The 20,899-nt window shown below is 40.2% G+C and overlaps 3 protein-coding genes across 3 annotated transcripts in view; all 3 read left to right on the forward strand.

Annotated features, from left to right (window-relative positions):
- LOC109633597 (phosphatidylethanolamine-binding protein 4) overlaps positions 1 to 2,637 on the forward strand; it is a 51,090-nt gene extending 48,453 nt beyond the window's left edge. The window contains exon 7 of the mRNA XM_020093595.2: positions 291 to 2,637. Coding sequence (XP_019949154.2) covers positions 291 to 382 — 92 coding nt within the window. The 3' untranslated portion in view covers positions 383 to 2,637. The remainder of the gene's footprint in view (positions 1 to 290) is intronic.
- Positions 2,638 to 5,557: 2,920 nt separating this feature from the next.
- On the forward strand, positions 5,558 to 14,468 carry egr3 (early growth response 3). Its single transcript, XM_020093737.2, has 2 exons — positions 5,558 to 6,099; positions 8,846 to 14,468. The coding sequence occupies exons 1-2, from the start codon at positions 5,946 to 5,948 to the stop codon at positions 9,922 to 9,924; spliced, it is 1,233 nt and encodes a 410-aa protein (XP_019949296.1). The 5' UTR covers positions 5,558 to 5,945; the 3' UTR covers positions 9,925 to 14,468.
- A 154-nt stretch (positions 14,469 to 14,622) lies between these two features.
- bin3 (bridging integrator 3) overlaps positions 14,623 to 20,899 on the forward strand; it is a 29,767-nt gene continuing 23,490 nt past the window's right edge. Inside the window, exons 1-2 of the mRNA XM_020094033.2 lie at positions 14,623 to 14,770; positions 20,733 to 20,781. Of these exons, the coding sequence (XP_019949592.1) occupies positions 14,763 to 14,770; positions 20,733 to 20,781 (57 nt within the window). The 5' untranslated portion in view covers positions 14,623 to 14,762. The remainder of the gene's footprint in view (positions 14,771 to 20,732; positions 20,782 to 20,899) is intronic.

Below are 20,899 nucleotides of genomic sequence, written 5' to 3' on the forward strand. Positions count from 1 at the left end.
TTTTATTTTCAGCAGTGCTGTTCTCAGTGACTCACATCCCAGAGCCATGTGCTGCTCAGTTAGGCCTCAGATCCCTGAAACATGGACCGAGTGGTCATGAGAAATGCCCTCGAAATGCACCGAAAACTGCACTGAATTTATGTCGAATATCGTTAGGATGCAAACATGTTTTCCAGTTGACTTGTGAGGTTTCACTTCTTCAACATCTGCAATGCAATCTTATACTGAAATTTAAATAAAAATCTCTCTTCTGTAAATATACTAATATCTGTGTCACCCTGCTCCCACAGGTAAATGGGATCTTCAGGCCTTCGTCACAAGGTTTAATCTGGGAGAGCCTGTGGCCACTCTGCAGTTTCTCACCCAAAACTACAAGGACTGACACCAGGAAGAGGAATCTGCCAGTACAATGATATACAACAATGCTCCCCCACTTTCCCTGAATTAAACAGCATTAGTTCTTCAAAGCTTGCAACAGGTCAGGCCTCTCTGCCTCTTATCTTATCGCTGTGTTAGTATGAGATTTCCTCTTTGTGTTGCACCAGCTGCTGTGTTTTGATGTTGCCCCTGTATCTCTCCTCCTGCGGTCCTGAGTGAGGGGTTGGGGAGATAGATTTTAACCTCAATAGGGGATTTCTTATTAGTTTCCAACACCGTTGACGAGAGGAGGAACATGGCCTGATATCACAATTCATTGTGGAAAGAGTTGATTCTAATTCAGGGGGCGGAAACACGTCAGGGCCAAAAAAAGGAAGTGGGAGGTGAAACCGAGACCGCAACTCAGCCGGATACTGCAGTGGAACTTGAACCAAAATACTCTGCAGAGTGACATGGCAGGGGGGAGGGGCTGCAGGGCCTGTGGTGTCTCTGGTGGAGGGAATTTACTGTTTGTGAAATTGTTTATCATATTTCCATTGACCACTCTCACCCCAATCGGAAACAATGAGCTACTATCGAGACCTCCATTGATTTAACTAAACATAGAAGACTGCTCTGTCTAAACACTGAAGTGTCCTTGAATGTAACTTTGGGATGATGAACCTGTGTTGAACTTTGGACGGTTGCATAAGAGATCCCACCTGGTACGTCTGCAGTGGATGGTGTGAAAACTTAAACTTTTCAACCCGCTCACAAGGAGATACTTTTCAGACTTCACGGGTCAGAGTACCCCCCAGGAGGCATATTGGTTTCTAACCAGCAACTCTCCTCTGGGAGGGGTTTGTATCAATACCCCAGATGTCTGAAAAAGGCTGGATTTACATGAGGGACTTTGATGTTCTGATGATCAATCTTTAGTTGGTGGTTTCATTGACCCTAATTTGGTGTCTCATCAGTGGGCCAGGCAGGAGTAGGTAATGGAGGTTTTTGTTCCTTTGGTGGTTAAGCCAGCCTTGGTAAACCCCTATGTGCCCTCTCCATGAACTCAGGGAGATCATTGATCAAATTGTCCTGCATCTGCTTTGTTTGCCTCCCTGACTTAACAGTCAAAGCAGCCTGCGTTCACAAAACAAAACAACCAAAACAATGCACACACGCACACAGTTAGTCGGAGAGTCCATCGCCTCGGAACAAAAGTGTGTGTCAGTTGTAATATCGCTCTTGACCTTGATTTGCCCATCTTATTTGACTTATGAAATCACATTTTAAACAATTGGCAAGTGGAGGATAATTCCACACTCATTGTGAAGCATGCCAAGTGGGAGAGCATTCTTCCAAAAAAACACCTACTTGAATCCATCAGTACACCATTAAAAGCCAAGATTTGTACTTCCAAATACACTGTGCATTTTTTTTCTCTCTTTCATATCTCGGAGATATCCTGCCAAACAGCTGGATTTTGCCACTCAGCTTCCTTGAATGTGTTTATTTTTACTCCAAATGTCAGGAGAGTTGAAATATTATGATTAAGAAAAAAACTGACAGCTGAAGTTGAACATTGAACAATATATTGCCGTCTGTTTTACCTCTCACATCCCTTGGTGATATGGCAAAGGCATTTAATATTTTCTTAATTTATTCAAACTTACATTAATTAAAAGCTATTTGTATAATCAATTCAATTGCCTAACCGGCACTAAGTGATCTAATATGCGTGGTGTCTTCAGTCTGTCTTCTTCTGCTTTTTCTTCCTCTCAGCTAAAGAAGTGCAGGAGATTTATTTCACCAGAGCATCTCTGGTGTTTATCACTCACTGTGGGCAGTTGCAATGTGACGTCTGTTCAATGCATGTCAACAGTGGCCTGCTGACCACATTGCGTACTTTAACTAAGTGTGTTTGGACTCAGTCAGAGATATTGTGACTGATATTGTTCTGCAAATCTGACGGCGTAGTGAAATTCAATCCAATGGAGATTTAAGTCAGAAAATCCTCATAAATGTTTTATTACGCTGTTTGTCACCACCAACAAACACAGGATTTTAAAATTCACCTTGTAACCTTCTACCTGATGTATTTGCAATTTCCTTGTGTCTTAAATGCGCGTTACTATCGCTCCTATTAACTGTGGAAAATAAAATGTTGTAGATATGCAGAACTATAGCAGAGAAGCTCAATGATTTTCAAGCGGAACTATTGCAAACTACATATGTAAACAGGCTGTACCCTAAATGTTGTGGTGATTAAAATGAAGAAACAAATCTGCAGTTCAATTTCATCATCTACTCCTCAGAAAATGCATAATATTGTTTTCATGGTGGAGCATGTTGTCATATGAAAAGCTTATATTCCTCTTACTCTAAACTCATTTCAACCACTGGATATTTTTTACATTTGATGCAGGTCATCATTATTAGTACATGGGTCGACTGTATCAGAATACATTTTGCATGCCTTGACACCAGTATTGCAAGATACACAGGGATGATAACAATAGAGGTGTTTGCTTTAAAAGGTGATGTTAAATAATGGATGTTAAGTTACTGGGAATGTTTCATCTTTTCATCTCTTTAACCAAAATCAAGGGACAGTAGTTTTAGTCTTCCCCATGAAGCTTGGAAAAACAACAACACTAATTTGACTAAACTGTAAACTCCCTGTGCCTGGGCAGTTTTCCACTGTGCTATAAGATGAGCCTGTGCTTCCATGGAATCCTGGTATATGCAAAGGAACCAGGACTCTGCAGTCAAAGAGCTCTAACGCTGCAGCCCTGCCCCACGTGACCTAGTTGACAGTCTAGGAAATAAGCCCTGCGACAGGCAGGTGTTCCAGGTGGGCCGGCCAACTTTCCAACCACAAAGCCACATCCCCTGAGGAGAGACACGATGGTACAGTCAGACCTCAGCCTGACCTGAGGGGATCCTGTCAGTCTGTCCCAGCAACCTCGTCCCTGAATCGACCTGTGCAACTTCACAGGTGGAAAAAACACCAGGAAAAAGAGACACTATGAACATTCTAATTAAATAACCATCTCATAAATTACCTTCTAAATTAATGTTTAAGCTGTAATTTAGCATAGGTCATAGGTCATGGCTTTGTTCTGCATTACATTAAGCTATCAGGCTTTTACTCTTACCACGGACAACTGTGGCTCAGTGGTTCGTCCACTAACCAGAAGGTAGCTTGTTTGATCCCCAGCTCCGCCACTCCGTGTCGAAGTGTTCTTGGGAAAGATAATGAACCTCAAATTGTGCAGACAGTGTGTGAGTGATGTGTAATAGAGAAAGTGCTGCACATAGATGCACTGTAAAGTGCTTTGAGTGGTCATCAAGACTAGAAAAGTATTTATACAGATTTGCCATTTGCCTAATGCGATGGCATATTTGTAATATGTATTTGTGTCTTAAGCAGTTTAATGATGGAAATATAATTCTTAATATGATTTACTAATTGTTGTATCCCGTCCAAAGTATCCTTCAACATCAATTTATATTAGAAATACAGCATATATAAAGCGCAACATATATAAAAGTGAATTTCACACACATTTTACAGCCATTGTATCACAGGCTAAATTTGTGTTTGAATAAGACATCTTGCAACTTTAAACTTCAACTCTGAACAACTCAAACTAACGTCAAAGGGCAAATTTAACTTGTGCTGCCTCTTTGACCTGCAAAAAGTGATGCACAGAACAAGTTTAGGGTGTGACTCAGAGTGAGGCAGAGGATGAAGTCAACACAGAAAATCTATCTTTGTTCAGACAAAAATGTTGTTGAACTTTGAATCTTTTTTTTTCTCAGAGACCTATGGAGGGGGGGGGGGGCATAAGAGGACACTACTCTACCTGCTGCTAGTACAACTGACTCAGACGTGGAGGACTCGCCTGTGGTAATAAGACACACAAGACGATCACTGGCTGTTCTGTTTGTGTAAGCCCCCCTAAACACAGAGCATGATTCAGACTAATTCTCCCACACACTCTGTTTACACTTCTGATTCATTGAGGTACTATTAATTTCTCAGGTTCATTTCATTCAGCATTTTCTGATGATTCTGTACAAAAGTGTACAAATGGCACAGCCACAGCAAGAAATCCACAAGTTCTTATCAAAACTAAGAAAAACTTAGAAAAAAGTAGTGATGTGAAACCTCAGTGACCCCAGAGGACTCTGTTTTATTTTTACAAACCAAATATAACAGAGTTATTTTTTAAACCCAATCCATTCAGAGGGAGTTTTTTCACAAACTGGTGAAAAAAAACGAGCCATGACGCTTTGTCCACTGTCATCTCTTTTTAAAACGTCTGTGGCTTCCGATCACTTTTCCACTACTACTTCACCCGGAACTCCTATGTCCAAATAGGGACGTTGGGGGGGCGGGGCCGGACACTGCCTTATTTGGAGTTTCCACTTGAAGCGCACACTTGGGCTCCAAGTCAAAGCAAAGCCTGTGGATTTTTACGAAGCGCTTGCAATATTTACAGGCGATTAACTCCGTCAACTGCTGTCTTTGTGAGCCAGTGTTGCTGCATGAAGAGAGCGGGGGTTTGTCCCAGTGTTCATGCAGAACAGGACGGGACAGAGTGTGCGCATGTTCACCCAGGGCCAAGAACAAAATGACTGCACATACATTTTCTCTCTGAACTTATTGAGAAAGACAAAGAAAGTTGCATGTAAAGCTAGCAAATGTATTTATGTAAAGCCAGCAAATGCATTTACTCCTGTTGATATTAACAAACACTACTGGCCTAACTGAAGACACGAGTCTGTTTTATTAGTGGCAGCACTAAAGCTACAACACTCCTCTCTCTTTCTCCCTCACACACACTGCTGTGTAAAAGCCGCGTAAAACCTATGCGTAAAACCCTGGCACTCTAATGAAGATACCATTACACCTGACAATAACAGAGAAAACAGTGTCCAATCACTGCACTGTTTTCCACGGGGACAGGAGGAGAGGAGACGGCTCATCCCGGGTACATGAACACTGGGTAAACGTGGTAGCGTATCTATCTATCTATGTATCTTTCTATCCATCTATCTGTCGGTCGGAGCCTTTTGCCTCCACAGTACTTTCCACAGACTGACGCGCGGAGAGCCTGGCGCTGGTAGCTCTGTCCATATATGGTCATCTACGTCACGCGAATGTTCCAGCCCCCTATTTAATACGGGCACACTGGAGTCCCCTATCCAGCTCCAATAGAGCAAGTAGGGCTGCTCTTGTGCAACCAATACCGCCGCCTCCTCCTCCATTGATTCACAGACTTCACATTCCCCCCACAAAGCAGAGCCACCAGCGTCCACAGTGATCACATTAATAACAACAATAGTGTGTGATCGCGCAGGAGGAGAGAGAGAGAGACCCGGCCGCCGCTGCTCGTCCTCCGCGGGATACTTGGATACAACAGGATCCATCCCTGCTGCTTTTTTTATCCATCCACGCCTGATCCTCACCTGTGTTCTCCACTTTGACATCGCCCGCTGAGTTTTCTTTTTGTTTTTCTCTGTGTAACTACTTGGATACCTGCGCGCTGTCCTTCATAAATGTCGGACTGAATATAACTGCTATGACAGGGAAACTAGCGGAGAAGCTCCCTCTTACCATGAGCAGTTTAATAAACACGATCCCTGACAGTCTCTACCCAGAAGAGGACATCCCGACGTCTATGAATATTTTCACCAGTACGGAATCTATTAACCACTATTCACAGATGAACACGGGTAAGATGTTTTCATTTTTATTTACTTGTGTTCGTGTGCGTGTGTGTTTTTGATCTAAGTGGTTCAAACTATGTGCGATGTGCGCGGAAGGCAACAGTTGTCTTGGCGCTTGGAGCACCTGTTTGCGCTCTGGCTGTTGCGCACAAAGGCAGATGCCCGGACTGAACACTTTCTCTGTACGTCAGGTCTAAAACACATAGAGTTCGAAAACAATTAAGAAAGAACAGATTTAAAATAAGTGGCGTGTGGTTTGTTTTATTTCACTCATGAGTTTTTTATTTGTCCGGTGTCCAGTGGACAGTGTCGTGTTTTCAAACAAAACGTAAAAAAGCGCACCTTTAGCCTCACAAGTCCACATCTAAAAAATAAAATATACAGACACGTGCTTGGATATTATATTTAATCAGCCCTATGATTATCGGTTTGTTAGAAGAAATGTGTTGATGTGTTGTGACTGGTTGTGGAACAAGGCGGATTTTACGCACTGATCACTAAAACGAAGTCGGCTCTGTCATTCAAACTGAAAATTGAGGACATGTGGTCAAATTAAAAATGCCCACTGATTTATTGATCTAATATCCATTCGCAGAGAGCGGCTCAACTATTTGCGACAACGACTTTCATTCCCAAATATTCAGGTGTCATAGATTTTGGATTCCAGTAGGCGTGTGTGTGTGTGTGTGTGTGTGTGTGCGTGTGTGTGTGTGTGTGTGTGGCTGTATATCCCCATATACATGTGTTTATATATATATATATTATAGATGCCGCAGGCCCGTGGAACTATTTCATATTCAGTAAAAATGCGAGGCCGGAGATCTTATTGATTTATTGCTTCCAGATGAACGTGTATTTCTGATGAGCGCAGACGCTATCACAAAGCTGACCTGTTATTTCTGCTAAGTGTCGCAGATTAGCATTAAATCAATTGGTAAATGTACAGACTCACCTTCTGAGGTGATGGGTCAGTGCTGCTCCACAAACACTACACCTGAAGATCAACATGTGATGAAGTGAACAACGATTAGTTTTTTTCTTTATTCTCGAATCAGTTTAAATGGTTAAGTTATTTCCCCCGCAAATTAAAACAGTTTGAACATAACCCGATAAATTCACCCTGATTTACGCAAGAGATGTGCCTTTAAATTATCTCAGCGCCAGGTATTGTATATAATATATTTCTGTTTTTCCAAATGAAATATATATGTTACATTTAGCATAAGTGATTTAAAGTTCATGTCATATTCTTTTTATAAACACGGAAAAATGTACATTATCTGACCTCTGACTGGAGCTCTAAACAAACGGAATTAAAATATGGGGGGAGACGTACTGCAGAGTTGAAGTGTGTGTTGCTTTTTTAATTACATCTGACCTTGGTGAAATTCACATTATGTGTAGAAAATAAATAATATAGCCTGTACACATTTTTTAGGGGTAATTGGGGGTAAATGAAATATTTTTATTTAATGCACCACACTGTGATTTTACAACTCAATCATGTGTGTGCTCTTCAGCACTGAGCTATAAGAAAAGAGGGATGACTTTATTTCATGTCCCTCTATTTGAACAGCCCACTACTCAGATGATCCCCCCAAAAAACTAAAGTGTTGGAATAAAATGCATTAAGATCAGCTCTGACTTGTTCTCTTAATGTTAAACACACAACAACAAAATTCTGCCGTTGTGAATCATTGTTCGTGTGTCAAACATTATTGTGCAATATGCATAATTTTGGTTTTGTTTGTTTCATTGTAATTTGCCTTCTGCTAAATTGTAGCAGACTGTAATTACTGTGCGTTGACATATAAGGACAACCAGTGTATGATTTCCTGCAAATGTAAAGAGATGTTTATTTTGAGTTCTTCTTAAAAAAGAATGACATTTTCAGATATCTCACATTCAGTCTTCAGATCATGATAAAGCACCTAAATTTGTCCACATTAAACACATGTGCATTTGATTGTTTTGGGGTCTCCTAAGGAATCCATGACAAAAGTCGTGTGTGTGTGTGTGTGTGTGTGTGTGTGTGTGTGTGTGTGTGTGTGTGTGTGTGTGAGTGTGTGTGTGTGTGTGTGTGTGTGTGTGTGTGTGTGTGTGTGTGTGTGTGTAAGATTCTGTAGAAATAAAATATCAAGGACATTTGTTAAAGCTAACGAAAACAGAGATCGGATTGACACTTAAATACCCCCCACCCCCCACCCCTTGTGTGCAGATGCTCTTTGCTGCAAATGTGTTTTGAATCCCTGAGCATGATAGATGTGGCGTCTGCCTTATAATCCTCCCCGCTGTAAAGAAATCAGATCTCGCCATAGAGTTTGGCTGTCCTCCTGAGGGACACAATGACTGGATCAAAGGGGGTGTTTAGGTCTTGATTTATGAGAGCTTGTGGGATCTGAGCGAGAGAGAGACACCACCGTCTCAGATGCAGCAGTCACTCACTTAACTTACAGGTCTGACAGCGCTCACATTTCTTTATGAACTGCATTGGACTGCTTTTATTTTGGATCTCTTGTTGGCACACTTTTACAGAAATATGCACAAAAAAGGCAGGATTTTGGACAAACCCAGGACTGTCACCGCAACTTCATGTAGCCTGACAAAGTGAATTTTCTAGACTTTTTTCACAACTTTTGCAACACGCTCACTTTTGCAGGCTTTTCCTCAGAACCGATTGCATTTGGTGTTCATGTCTGAGCAACCACGTGGATGATTTGTTCATATGTTTTTTATTTGCTTTGTTGTGTAGATAATATCATGGATCTGGGCATGGGAAGCGAGAAAGCAACGGCAGAGATTCAGTATGGATCCAGCTTCCAGTCCAACCGCAGCGGGCAGACTGTCACCTATCTGGGGAAGTTTGCCTTTGACACTCCTCCGTCAGGTGGCATCGGTGGCTCTGGCTGGTGCTCTGACAACAATATCATAAGTCTCGTCAGCGCAGGGATCCTGGGTGTTTCTCCTTCACCCGGCACGGTAACAACGCAGACATCATCCTCCGCAGCCAGCATGGGCGGACAGACGTCAGACATGGAACAAGTATATGGTCCACCACTGCCTGCCTATTCTACCTGCGGTGACCTGTACCAGGATCAGGTCTCCTTTCACCACAGCCCTGCCACGAGCACGGCTCTAGCCTACCCTGGCAATGACTACCACTCCACATCCAAAGCCTCCATGGATGGCAGCCTTTTCTCCATGATCCCAGACTACAACCTTTTCCATCATCAGGGGGACGTCGGGGTGATGGAGCACAAGCCCTTCCAGAGCATGGACCCCATCCGAGTCAACCCACCACCCATCACACCCCTGGAGACCATCAGAGCATTCAAAGACAAGCAACAAATTCACCCAGGTTTCATCGGCGGGCAGCAGCACCCTCCCCAGCACCACCCACCACCCCAGACTCTCACCCTCAAACCCATCCGGCCACGGAAGTACCCCAACCGTCCCAGCAAAACCCCCGTCCACGAACGGCCGCATGCCTGTCCAGCAGAGAACTGTGACAGACGCTTCTCACGCTCAGACGAGCTCACACGTCACCTTCGCATCCACACAGGTCACAAACCCTTCCAGTGCAGAATATGCATGCGCTCCTTCAGCAGGAGTGACCACCTGACCACGCACATCCGCACGCACACAGGCGAGAAACCCTTCTCCTGTGAGTTCTGTGGACGCAAGTTTGCCAGGAGTGACGAGCGAAAGAGGCACGCGAAGGTTCACCTGAAACAGAAGGACAAGAAGCCGACTGACAAGAGCAGTGGGGCGCCTGGGAGCCACAGCTCGCCGCCCAGCTCCTGTGGGGGGCCGACAGTGGGAACGTCATGACCGTCACTACATGCACTTGGACTGAGCCCTCACCATGCCCCATAAAGAGACTAATGAAGAAGGGATCACGTCCACTATGAGATAAATAGGTGACTTTTTTCTCTCTCTATTTTACATCCCCTGCTCCTTTCAGTTGTAGTCCTTCTATTTTGAGATGGATTCCTTAAGTTTAATTAAAGCGGAGAAAGGCTGCTACGCCATTCTCTTTCAAGCAACTCAGAGCCTCAGCTACTGTAACACAGTGCCGTGACAAAGGCACACACTGCCCAAAAGGCCACTGTGTGTTAGGTTTCAGGGGTGGATACACTTTTGTAAATTTTGCCGAGAATTTCTAAATTGGGAGGAAGCCAGAATCCATCACGAGGGTCGAAACAGACAAAATAATAATGGAGCTCAGTGGGAGGTATGCATTAATGATATTAGGCTGTTTAAAAGTGCAATTGGTTATATTTGTGTACTGTCATTGATACCTTATTAGTGGCACTTGACTGTCTTTCTGATGTTTTTGTTGAGGTGTAGTGTTTTTAATTTTCTATTTGAATGTTGTTTTCTCAACAGAATCTGCCAAATGTATTGTGTTGATTCAGCCAACCTGGTTCTTAATATTGTGCCTGATGTTTGCCAAACATAAAAGTGATATCAGCTTAGCACACATGTTGAGTTCAAGTTGAGACCAGACTCAAACAGCGGATCTCAGATTTAGATTTAGAGTTGGATTTAAAGAATTTGGTTCAATCTCAATGACTGAATGGGTCGCACGAAACAAACCGATGTCTTGTCCTGTTACCTGTACTTATAAAAACAAACATGCCTGCAGCAATCAATGCCTTTGCCAAGACCTATTTATTTGTAGTCACAGAGAGACACTGTGTATTTGTGTTGCCTTATTATATGATGGCTTTATGTGGTGTTACCAGATATAATTTCTGTTGCTTTTTTTTAAAGCTCACCAATAACGTTCATTTGTTCAGTTTTCTTGAGTTCTGCAGTTATATGCAATGTATTCATGACATGTGCCACAACCCGTAAATCAAATTAACTAAGAGCACAGTTAGACAGACTACTTAAATAAATGACACCGGTTTTCAAATCAGCAGCATATGAGAGCAAAGATGAATAAGGGAAAAAAGATGAATGAGGCCCTTTGTCTGTGCTTTCTAGTGTAAAAAGATTTAACTACTTGTTTAAATGACCAAAAGATGAGCAACATATGGTGAAAGAAAAATCACAATTTCCAAATCCATGTTTACATATTTTCTAATACAGAGACTGAGACTGAGTTGTAAACTATAAGGACTTGTTTTTGTACAGTATACAAATATGTATGCAGGTAGCTATAGTAGAAGTTTCACTTTTGTACTCAAATGTCAAATGCACCATAACTCAGTATTAAATTGTGCATATTTGTGCATGACTACATGCACACTATGTAAATACAAATGTCTGCATAAACAAGAACTTTCAATTGACTGAATGCTTGTGCGGAATGTGTCTCAGAGCTTTTAGTAATGTAGTTATAATACAGAATATTTTGTTGTCATAGGAAAAAAAAATTTGGAGCACTAAATTGTGCCAAATATGGTGTGTTATTTCCATTAAAAAAAGAACAATAGCAGTTGCACCATCTGTAACGCTTTAACGTGGTAAAAGGAAACACTAATGTGTTCTCTTAATAAATGAGAAGATTTTTTTTATTACATTTTGTGTATCTCCATTATAGTTTCAATCAATTATTTCAATTAAAACATCTCCCCCCTTTTATAGAAAACACAGAATAAATGAATGAATCCTTTCTCAAACAAAATATACGACAGGGCAATGCCAATACTTTTTACACCTGACTCCTTACTGATGTTTGTACTGATGAAGGGAATACCTCAATTCAATGATGTGGAATTTTGTATAGACTCATCTTTACCATTCTCTCGGTTTTATATCGATATTGACAACAATAACCACATTTGATAAAATAGCCTTTTTTCAAATATGTTGTTTTGCTTTACATCTAGAAATAAGAAGGTTCTGTATTGTGGCTTTGTGGAGCAAATGCAAATAGTCATAACAGACTGCAGCAAATTCTCTTTTGGTCAAAAAGGCTATAAATATCAAGATATGTACTTCTATAGAAGCTAGCACAAGACACAGATGGCTGGTTCGGACAACACCATAAATTCACATGTATAACATTACTGGTAATGAAATAATTCAGCAGAAATATTTTTAATAGAAAAAAATCTAATCCTAAAATGTTGTGCTCAAATACCAGATAAACTTTTTCTAAAAAAAAGAAACCTTCTTCTCTCCCTCTAGTGTATATCCAGTTGTTGGCTGTGCTCTACGACTATTAAAAGTATATGGTGCATGTGAGACAAAGAATTTCTATAAACATTATTATCAACTGGGGGAAAAAATAAAATTTTATACCGATCAGCAGACACGGCAATCAGGCTTAAAGACAATATTGACTGACAAATGCAAAGGCCAAAGGAAAGGTTCAGGAAAGCAGTGCCACAGAGAACACAGTGGACAGAGAAACGAGGTTCCAAGGCCATGCTTTCCCTTTCCTGTAACAACCAGTTTTCACTGCTGAGCTTCCTGGCAAGTTTCCACTTATTTTCCAATTAATTTGGCCTCAGAGAGTCTTTTCTCAACTCATCTACATGGTTAAATGAACAGACCTCCTAGCACTTTTAGAGATAGTTTAAAAGTTCACACACCCTGCAACAACCAGCAGTAAATCAATAGTTTTGTATCATGAAAAGTACGTTATTTTACTCCATAGATGGTCATCGGCTAATGAAACTTTTCTGAGCAGATGCAACTGAAATAACAGCTTAACAAACTCATGCCATGTTTTGACATATTACATCCCACAGCTTTCCTTCTGTCATATGACAGGTGGATCATAACTAATATTAAAACATTGCATTGGGATTTGCCAGATTCAATGAACTTTAATGTAAACATCTTGTGGCAGACAGCTTCATGGAGTCAGCTCAAACAATGTAGTCGAAAAACAAAATGTTTAACTTTAATGTTTACCAAGAATAATTTGACGTTAGACACTGATTGTTATATTCTCTGGATAATTTTGACCAAAAATTATGATCTTGTGTGCTCCAGATTTGACACTCAGCTGGTGAGTGTGGATCTTTTAATTACAGTATATAGAATGTGGCCTCCTCTTAGAGAAAACTGTGTTTTTGTTGCTTTGTGTTAAGGACTGATGCAGAGACACTATTTCCACGTCCAAATGAAGCCCTGTAATTACAATTTAGCATACTCAATATTTCATCTGTCATCTCATCTGACTGTCTGTCACTTTTGTTCCGTGACATTTCTGTACTGATCGGACAGATTATGTAAAACAACCCAATTCCTTCCCCACATTCCAATCCGTCAATATAGTTTTGTGGTTGAACAACAATACAGGCTGTACCATGTTCCTCTGAATCCTTCTGTGTAAAATGTGTGAATGCTATAGATAAATGTTAGTGACTTGTTGATCTGAGCAACACCCCCCTCCTCCTGATAATGCTTCTCAAAGAGAGGCATCATTCTATGTATTTTTAATGTTCTATTGTCCAAAAGTAGGCAGCTGAACGCTCTGAAATTGGAATTTGCCTCATCCTCGTTCTCTGCTGCTTGCTGGATGAGAGCCAACATCAGCAGCCATCTTTGTGCCAAAGTGGGTTGCAGGGTTAGCTGATCAAAAACAATGCATGATGAGAGCTGCACGGGAGCAACAAATCATACATGTGACCTCAGCCTGCTCGCAGTGGAAGGCAGCCTTGTGCTAATGTTTGTGTTTAACTGTTTGATTTAGTGTCCTTGGTGTTGGCCTCGGGCAGGGCGATAGGCTTGGGCTCATTCATGACCATTTTCATAATTAGAGGATTTAAAAGAATTTAAAAAAAACCAATTCATGCTTGAAGAGATTTCAATAATGTGTAGATATTACAGACTACTCATGTCATTTTATGGACTACAGTGTGGCTTCAGGGATTGTGTGGTCTTCAACAGTGACACTGGTATTCGGATGGAGTCAATACTCACTGTTTTCTGTTGTGTTGTGTTTCCTTTTCATTACAGTATATCCTCATGTTTGCATGTGCACGGAAACGTTTCCGAAGTGCTACCCCCTCCAGATGCTGCGGGGTGGTGGTGCTCATTTCTTTATTATGCATGAAAAATAAAAGTCACATCGGGTGAAATGGGATAAATCTACCAACTACTCAAGACAGTCAATTGGAAACACACACTGGGATAACTGTTCTATTGGCTTTTTTTTTCTTTTTCTTTTTTGTTCTTAAAGAAAACAAGAGGTCTTGTTTAAAATGTTGTGGATGTCTTTAACCTATTTCATGTTTTTATTACCTTATAATAAGGTCCTTTTATGATGAGCTGAATATTGAAATGAATTTTACTATATCCTTGTGATGGGGAGGATGTGCTCCCCTGTTTACTTGGCACTTCGGTTTGTTGTAATGCAATTGTTTTGTTATTTCTATGTAAGTACTTGAATAAAGAAAAATATCACTTGCCTTCTGTTTGCTTGGGTCCTCCACGTGCACGCGCACCCAACACAAACACACACACGTTAAACTAGTAAATATGAAGTAAATGTACAAACACATAATAATAATACTCACTTTGTGTTGTTATATTGAAACATGATAAAACCTCTGTGGTTAAAGAATTAAAGTCCGGAGGGGAAACACGGACAGCCTGTTTCCGGACTTCCTGTTCAATCCTCGCCTGTTGACTGGGGGAAAGGGATGAGGTCCTCGGAAGAAAATAAAACAACCAAGTGAAACCGGAATTAAAGTTCACTCAAAATGAGCTGGTATGTATATTCTTCTCTATATTGTCGATGTCAAATTCCAGTTACACAGAAAAGTATGCGAATAACAATGACCAAGGAGTGACGGCTCACCAGCAAGGGCTCTGGCTATTTCCCGGAAGCGTCATACAAACAGTTAGCGCTAGCTTGTTAAACTCACAGCTAACGAGAATAAAAACTCGTGTAGACTCACAAAGTCGTTCAGCGGCGGTTCACGTGTCGATACCCTGCACGAAGGCAGTGTGTGGTTTGTTGCATACTCGCTAGCAAAGCGACAGTTGTCACAAACTTCGATACACGGGTGTCCGGTGAAGCCTGGTACAGTAGCTTAGCTAGTTAACGACATGGTTAGTTGCTGAAACATTAGTGAACCAGAAATCTATGAAAACAAGACTCGGTCATTGTCTGAAGTTAAAGCAGCTTGTGCGTATTTCGGATAAAGCTAATCTGGCTTTAAACATAACATGGGGACTTAATGTAGCTGTCAGGTCAGCTGGGTCAGTGAATCCATTTAAATTGAACTGAAGTTGTCTGTGGCTAACGTTAGCATGTTGACATGTACATGTCAGGAGGATTGTTGTTACCTTCTACTCTCCTGCGCAGACACTAACAACGACATCACCTTTCGTCTTGTATGATCTGTGGATGTTATTTTATGAGTGTAGTTAGGCAGATAACTTTGTTGGTACCCTGAACATGTTTAATGCTACTAACTGGGCTTTTTCAGGTATAAGTCTCCACAATGTTGTTTTAATATATTCAGCACAAGTCTGATAGTTGTTCGCTGGACTGCTGGTCTCACATTTGCTTTTAGTTTGGGCTGATGATCTGTGTGAAGTTACCTACTGGGATCCAGACACGTGCTAACACAGTTGTGTCTGCAGCCCCAGTCTCTGGCATGTTTACTTGTAGGGGCCTGCATCATTTATCAATAGAGCCCCACACTTTATAAGCACTAAAGTGGAGACTATTCCTGGCTGATAACATGACCCGTATAAGCAACACTGACATAATGGTATCTGTGTTTTCTCTGAAACTATTACATTTTACAGAATAAACAGAAAATATGTGCATTTAGGTTTACATTTACATATATATCCATTTTCTAAATTAAAGTTCTATATATGTGGTTGTAGTTGCGTTTTCTTTACTTTTAGTTATCTCTAATAAATGTTATGGTCAAAATGTAAACACAAAGTAAACCACAATTAGATTTATTTTTGGTTTGATAACTACATCTTAGGAGTGACTGAGTACATAATCTGCTGATATATCTGTATTTACTCCCTAATATCAGTATCTACACACAAGGTCCATTTTGGTTGGGCTCAAATGATTGTTATTAATTTCTGAAATGAAAGTGTCAAACTTTCTATGTCCCCAGTTTTTCAAATATGACTAGTTGTTGTGTTTCTGACTGAGTGAAGTGTATAGTTTTGTTTTTTGGTCTGACTGTTTGGACAATTGCTATCGATTTCCAGATGTCACCTTTTGTTGTCAATATAGCAACTTCCATGGAGCTTGTGACCTTCCTGAAAAGTAAACAGCAAATTAGACTGTGCTATCATTTTCAGGCAAATGACAACAAGAAAAAAAACATTTATCCATAACAGACATTTTTGTTGACTGTTGACTCTTCTCTCTGTTTATTGAAATAAATGTCAGAAGAGGCACACACAGCACACTACCTAAGTTCTCTCTGGAGACAATACAAACTCCAAAATCTTAGCTTGTAAGAAAAACTCGAGGGTGTCAGAGTGTTAACTTATGATTAAATGTTTTTTCTCATATTGCGTCTTATATAGTCTAAATGTATATATTTATACTGTATATCTGTAAATTATATATTTTACTTGAGTAGGCTGTATTGTGTCTTGTCTTTTTGTTGTTGTGTCATGTTTCTAGGGCAATATTTGTTTTCTGTTACTGGGATACATTTGCCCACCAGGCTCAGCAAGGCGTGTAATCTTTTGTATGTGTCAGAAAGGTTGTGGCATGTTTCATCTTCTTTCATAGAAAGTGTTAGGTTGATAACTCTCTGGTTATTTCTCAAAAACACAGGCAAAGAAATATTGCTGTTATGACTGTACACATATATCGTTCTGCTCTTTTTATGCTTTAGATCTTTGGAGGTGATAACCATGATCGTTGCGTCTTCTTCTTAGGGTAGCATGTTTTGGATTCCATGGTATTAGTATGGATTCAGCTATTGCTAATGTTGATTTTTACAAGTATGGGAAAGTTTGTCTGAGTAGTCTTTTGAGTGGCTGTTGACTTTAAAAAAGAGGTTTCTTTTAATTCAGTGCTTGTTTCTCACGATTCACAAATGTAGTTTAAGAAGAAATGACAAACGTCTTCAGTATGCCTGTGACGTGTGTGTCCATTAAATTGCTTTTTAATACATTTCACATATTTAGGGATGACACTTATCAAGATGGCGTCACTCAGTTCAGTCAGAGAGTCAATGGCTGCCAAGTGACGCTGCTACCAGCACGCACGCCAAACACAAGGTCAAGAGTGGGGGCTCTCGACAAGTCAAAAGAGTCTTTTATGTTCTGTGCTGACTGATGCATTCCAGTAGGGCCTGCACACTTGCCTCTATGACGTGAGAGGTTTGACTTTGGGGTCATCGTCAGAACAATTCCACTTCCTAATATCTTCAACCAGCCTTCTGTGCTCCATGGAATATCGAAGGTCGAATGATGCACTATCCCTCTTAATGGCATACACATTTGCAGTTTTAGTGAAAAGCCATTGGTTCTTCTAGTCATTGCATAATGTGTCCAGGATAGAGAAGACTGTCATGTCTTTGTTCGTGCCTACGTGCTTTTTTGATGGCTGTGACGTGTAGCCCATTACAGCAAAGATCAGATAGCTCGGGAAATGAACTGATAGGGACAGCGAATGTGTAACAGAGCAGTGTTCAATGCATCTGGGTCTGGAAATGGGCAATGACGGAAAAATGTCAACAACAAGTCATCTTTGATAAGTCGCTGCAATTTCCTAAAACTAACATATCTACAATTATCTCAAGTTACTGGTTCATTTTTATTTGTTGGAATAATGGTTATTGGTAAATGAATCCTCGATGAACTGTAACATTTACTGATATTACACTGACTATATTTATCAAATTTCCAACATATTCAACACAAAATACAGAGCCAATGTTCAGCTGATCTACCCACGCCTGCCATCAGTAGGCTTACATTTGTTTGCTGAAAAAAATTGGACTTCAATTTGCATAAAACACAAGTTTTCGTTCTTCATCTGTCTTGTGGCCAGGCCTCTGCCATGATAAACACTAGTTCTTGGTTCACAGGAACTGACTTACCAATGTTTCTAAATGTGACAGCCCCTACAGAAATATTGCTGTGTGAAGAAACACTAGGAATGATTCTCACAGTGACTACCATCCTCCCTCTTTCTAGTTCTCTCCCTCTGGTTGCCTGCTACATTTTCCCTCTCCTTCCCTGAAGCACACTTCACGCGGTGTGTTTGCCAGTTCTCATGGGCAGTTGAAGAGAATGACCACTTTACTTTGGCTCTTTGTAGAAGTGGATATAATCTAAATCTGTAAAATTAAGAACTCTCCTACGTATTTTTTTTTGAAGCAAATGTATCATTTGGTCTTTTTATGGGAAAATCTGCACTAACATAGTTACACTTGGACAGACTCAGAATGTCACAGAGACATTCACAGAGAAACAAATCATGTCATGGTGAGTTCTGCCAAGATGTAGCAAAAGAGAACATTGAAAGCAAACAGTTATATAAAACATTTAAATATATGTTTCATAATGCATTGATGGCTGTTTGGAACATTTCAGTGTTTGTACTTTACTCTCCCAACTGTGTTCTTTGCTTTGGATGTTATGATTTTCTCCCTGACACACCCACCAATGGAGAGCAACATCAAAAAGCCGTTGCTGTGCATTGTTGGTAGAAAACCACCAAAAACAACCAAAAAAACCAAATAGCAAAATCACTGTGACTGCTTCTGTAATGCCGCAACAGGCCAAACTCACAGTATAGTCAGTTGTTGTTGAATATAAACTCACGAGCTGTGTTGTGGCATTGTTCAACTGCTAAGTGTCTTTAATTAAAGAGTTCTATTACAGTCCTTTGAATTTCAATTATAAATGTGTTTATTGTTGCAGTGGTCACACACTGTTGCATATATTTGTTAGTTTATTTATCTTTATTTATTCATATTTAATGAGATCAAAATCAATTTTACATGATAAAATATAATATATATTTGTACATGTATCATAAGATAATTTAGTCACAAAGACATCATCACACACACGGACACAATAGTTAAATCAATCACAAATATTATCAATAAGAAAGTCTTTAATGTCTCTCAAAGTATTGAGTGTCTTCATTTTATTTTGTAGTTCATTCTAGTATTACTGTATATATTACCTATTAAACCAATTAGAATAAAAATTTGGCTTTGATATACACATATAAATACACATTTCTTTTTTTCCTCTCCATTATCAATCTAGGGCTCTATGTTTTTCCGAAATAAAACTTATGATAAAAACTGCTCTTGTAAGATGTAATCTGACTGTGAGGTTGGTTCTCTTTATTGTAGCTTTAGGAGAGTATAACTTAGTAAGTTTACATTCTAAGAACTATCTATAAAATGATGCTGCTTTTGTGTTTTGGAAAATCGAGCCCCTACAATTACAAATACAAATAAAGTACGTAGTATGGTATTCGTGATGACGTCATAGTGTACAGATCAGGTAATCACAGAAAGGTGAGTCACATTAGATAGAGCTGGGATGAGCTGAGGTTATTTTCCGTGTTGGCTCACCCAGATGATGACACAGTGGGTGAAACTACTTCCCTGAGCCAAAATCAACTATACATGCTCAGGCATTGGTAACTGGGTCACACTCAGATGGCTAAACTTTGTATTCAAATCTTTATTAAAAGCAAGGTCAAGACCATTGATACTTTATACAACCTCAAGCACAGAGTCAACACAGAGCCATAAAATAAAAAGGACAAATTTGATACCTGAGCCACTAGTGAAACCTGTGTTATTTTAACTAGATTAATCCTGCTGTTATTTGACCATGTTGAGTTTTGTGATTGAGTTGCATCAAAAGGATCTTCCTCACACATCAGTAGCATTCCCGGGTTGCACAACGAGGCCCTACATCACACCCTCTCTTTTCCATCTCATTATTCTACACACCTTTCTTTTGACGCAGCTGCTGCCTCACCCTGCCTGTCAGCAGCAACTGTCCATCATATAGCTTAGATTTCAGGCCATTAGTATCACATCAATAACAACCCACAGCCAAGCACAATGGCAAGGCAGTGTTTTCTGTCTCATGTGTTCTCAAGACACTCTGATGCTCGGTAGCAACTTATTAAGGCACAGGCTTGGGTTTGAAATGGGGATAAAAGATTATGTTTTAACTAAGAAGGAACCGGTTCTTTTTTCTGTTACCAAACTATAGTTGCGATTTGTCGCTTTTTCTTTCAAGAGTAAGGAAAAGTTTGTATTTCATTCTAAAAATTAGGCGCAACTACCCCAGTTACACGAAACCTCATGACATGTTTTGGTGTTGATCTTTTGCAGGAAAGTCAGTGTCCTGGTTGTACCTTTTTGAGTCACAATATATTGTGTTGTCTGCCTGAAACTCTGAATAAGGTTGACTATTTTCCTGATAGGCAGTACAGCAAGTGCATCTGTGTTTGATTGCAAGCCAGGTTCGTGCAGTAAAGCCACATAGAGAGGAAAAAACACTGTCTTCTGTTTAGTGATATGTGCTTGCAGTGGGAGCCAGATGATGACAGTGATTAACAGCTTCAGATTGTCTGTCACCTTAAGACCTGCCGTCGTGTAACTGATGACAATCTAAGCATTCAGTAATTTCACCCGTTGGGTAGTCATTTGCCACATGTTAATGTTCCATGTCTTTTTGTGCCGTTTCAGGATTCCCTTTAAGATTGGACAGCCGAAGAAGCAGATTCTCTCTAAAACTGTAAGTCACAAATGTACATTATATTGCCTCATCACTCACAATGATGTAGTAGACAACAGTAAATTGGCATAAGTAGATACAGTATCTCCCACAGAACTCATACAATCTATATGGTAGC

Source organism: Paralichthys olivaceus, chromosome 4 (genome assembly GCF_024713975.1).
Source record: "Paralichthys olivaceus isolate ysfri-2021 chromosome 4, ASM2471397v2, whole genome shotgun sequence".
Classification (NCBI taxonomy): Eukaryota; Metazoa; Chordata; class Actinopteri; order Pleuronectiformes; family Paralichthyidae; genus Paralichthys; species Paralichthys olivaceus.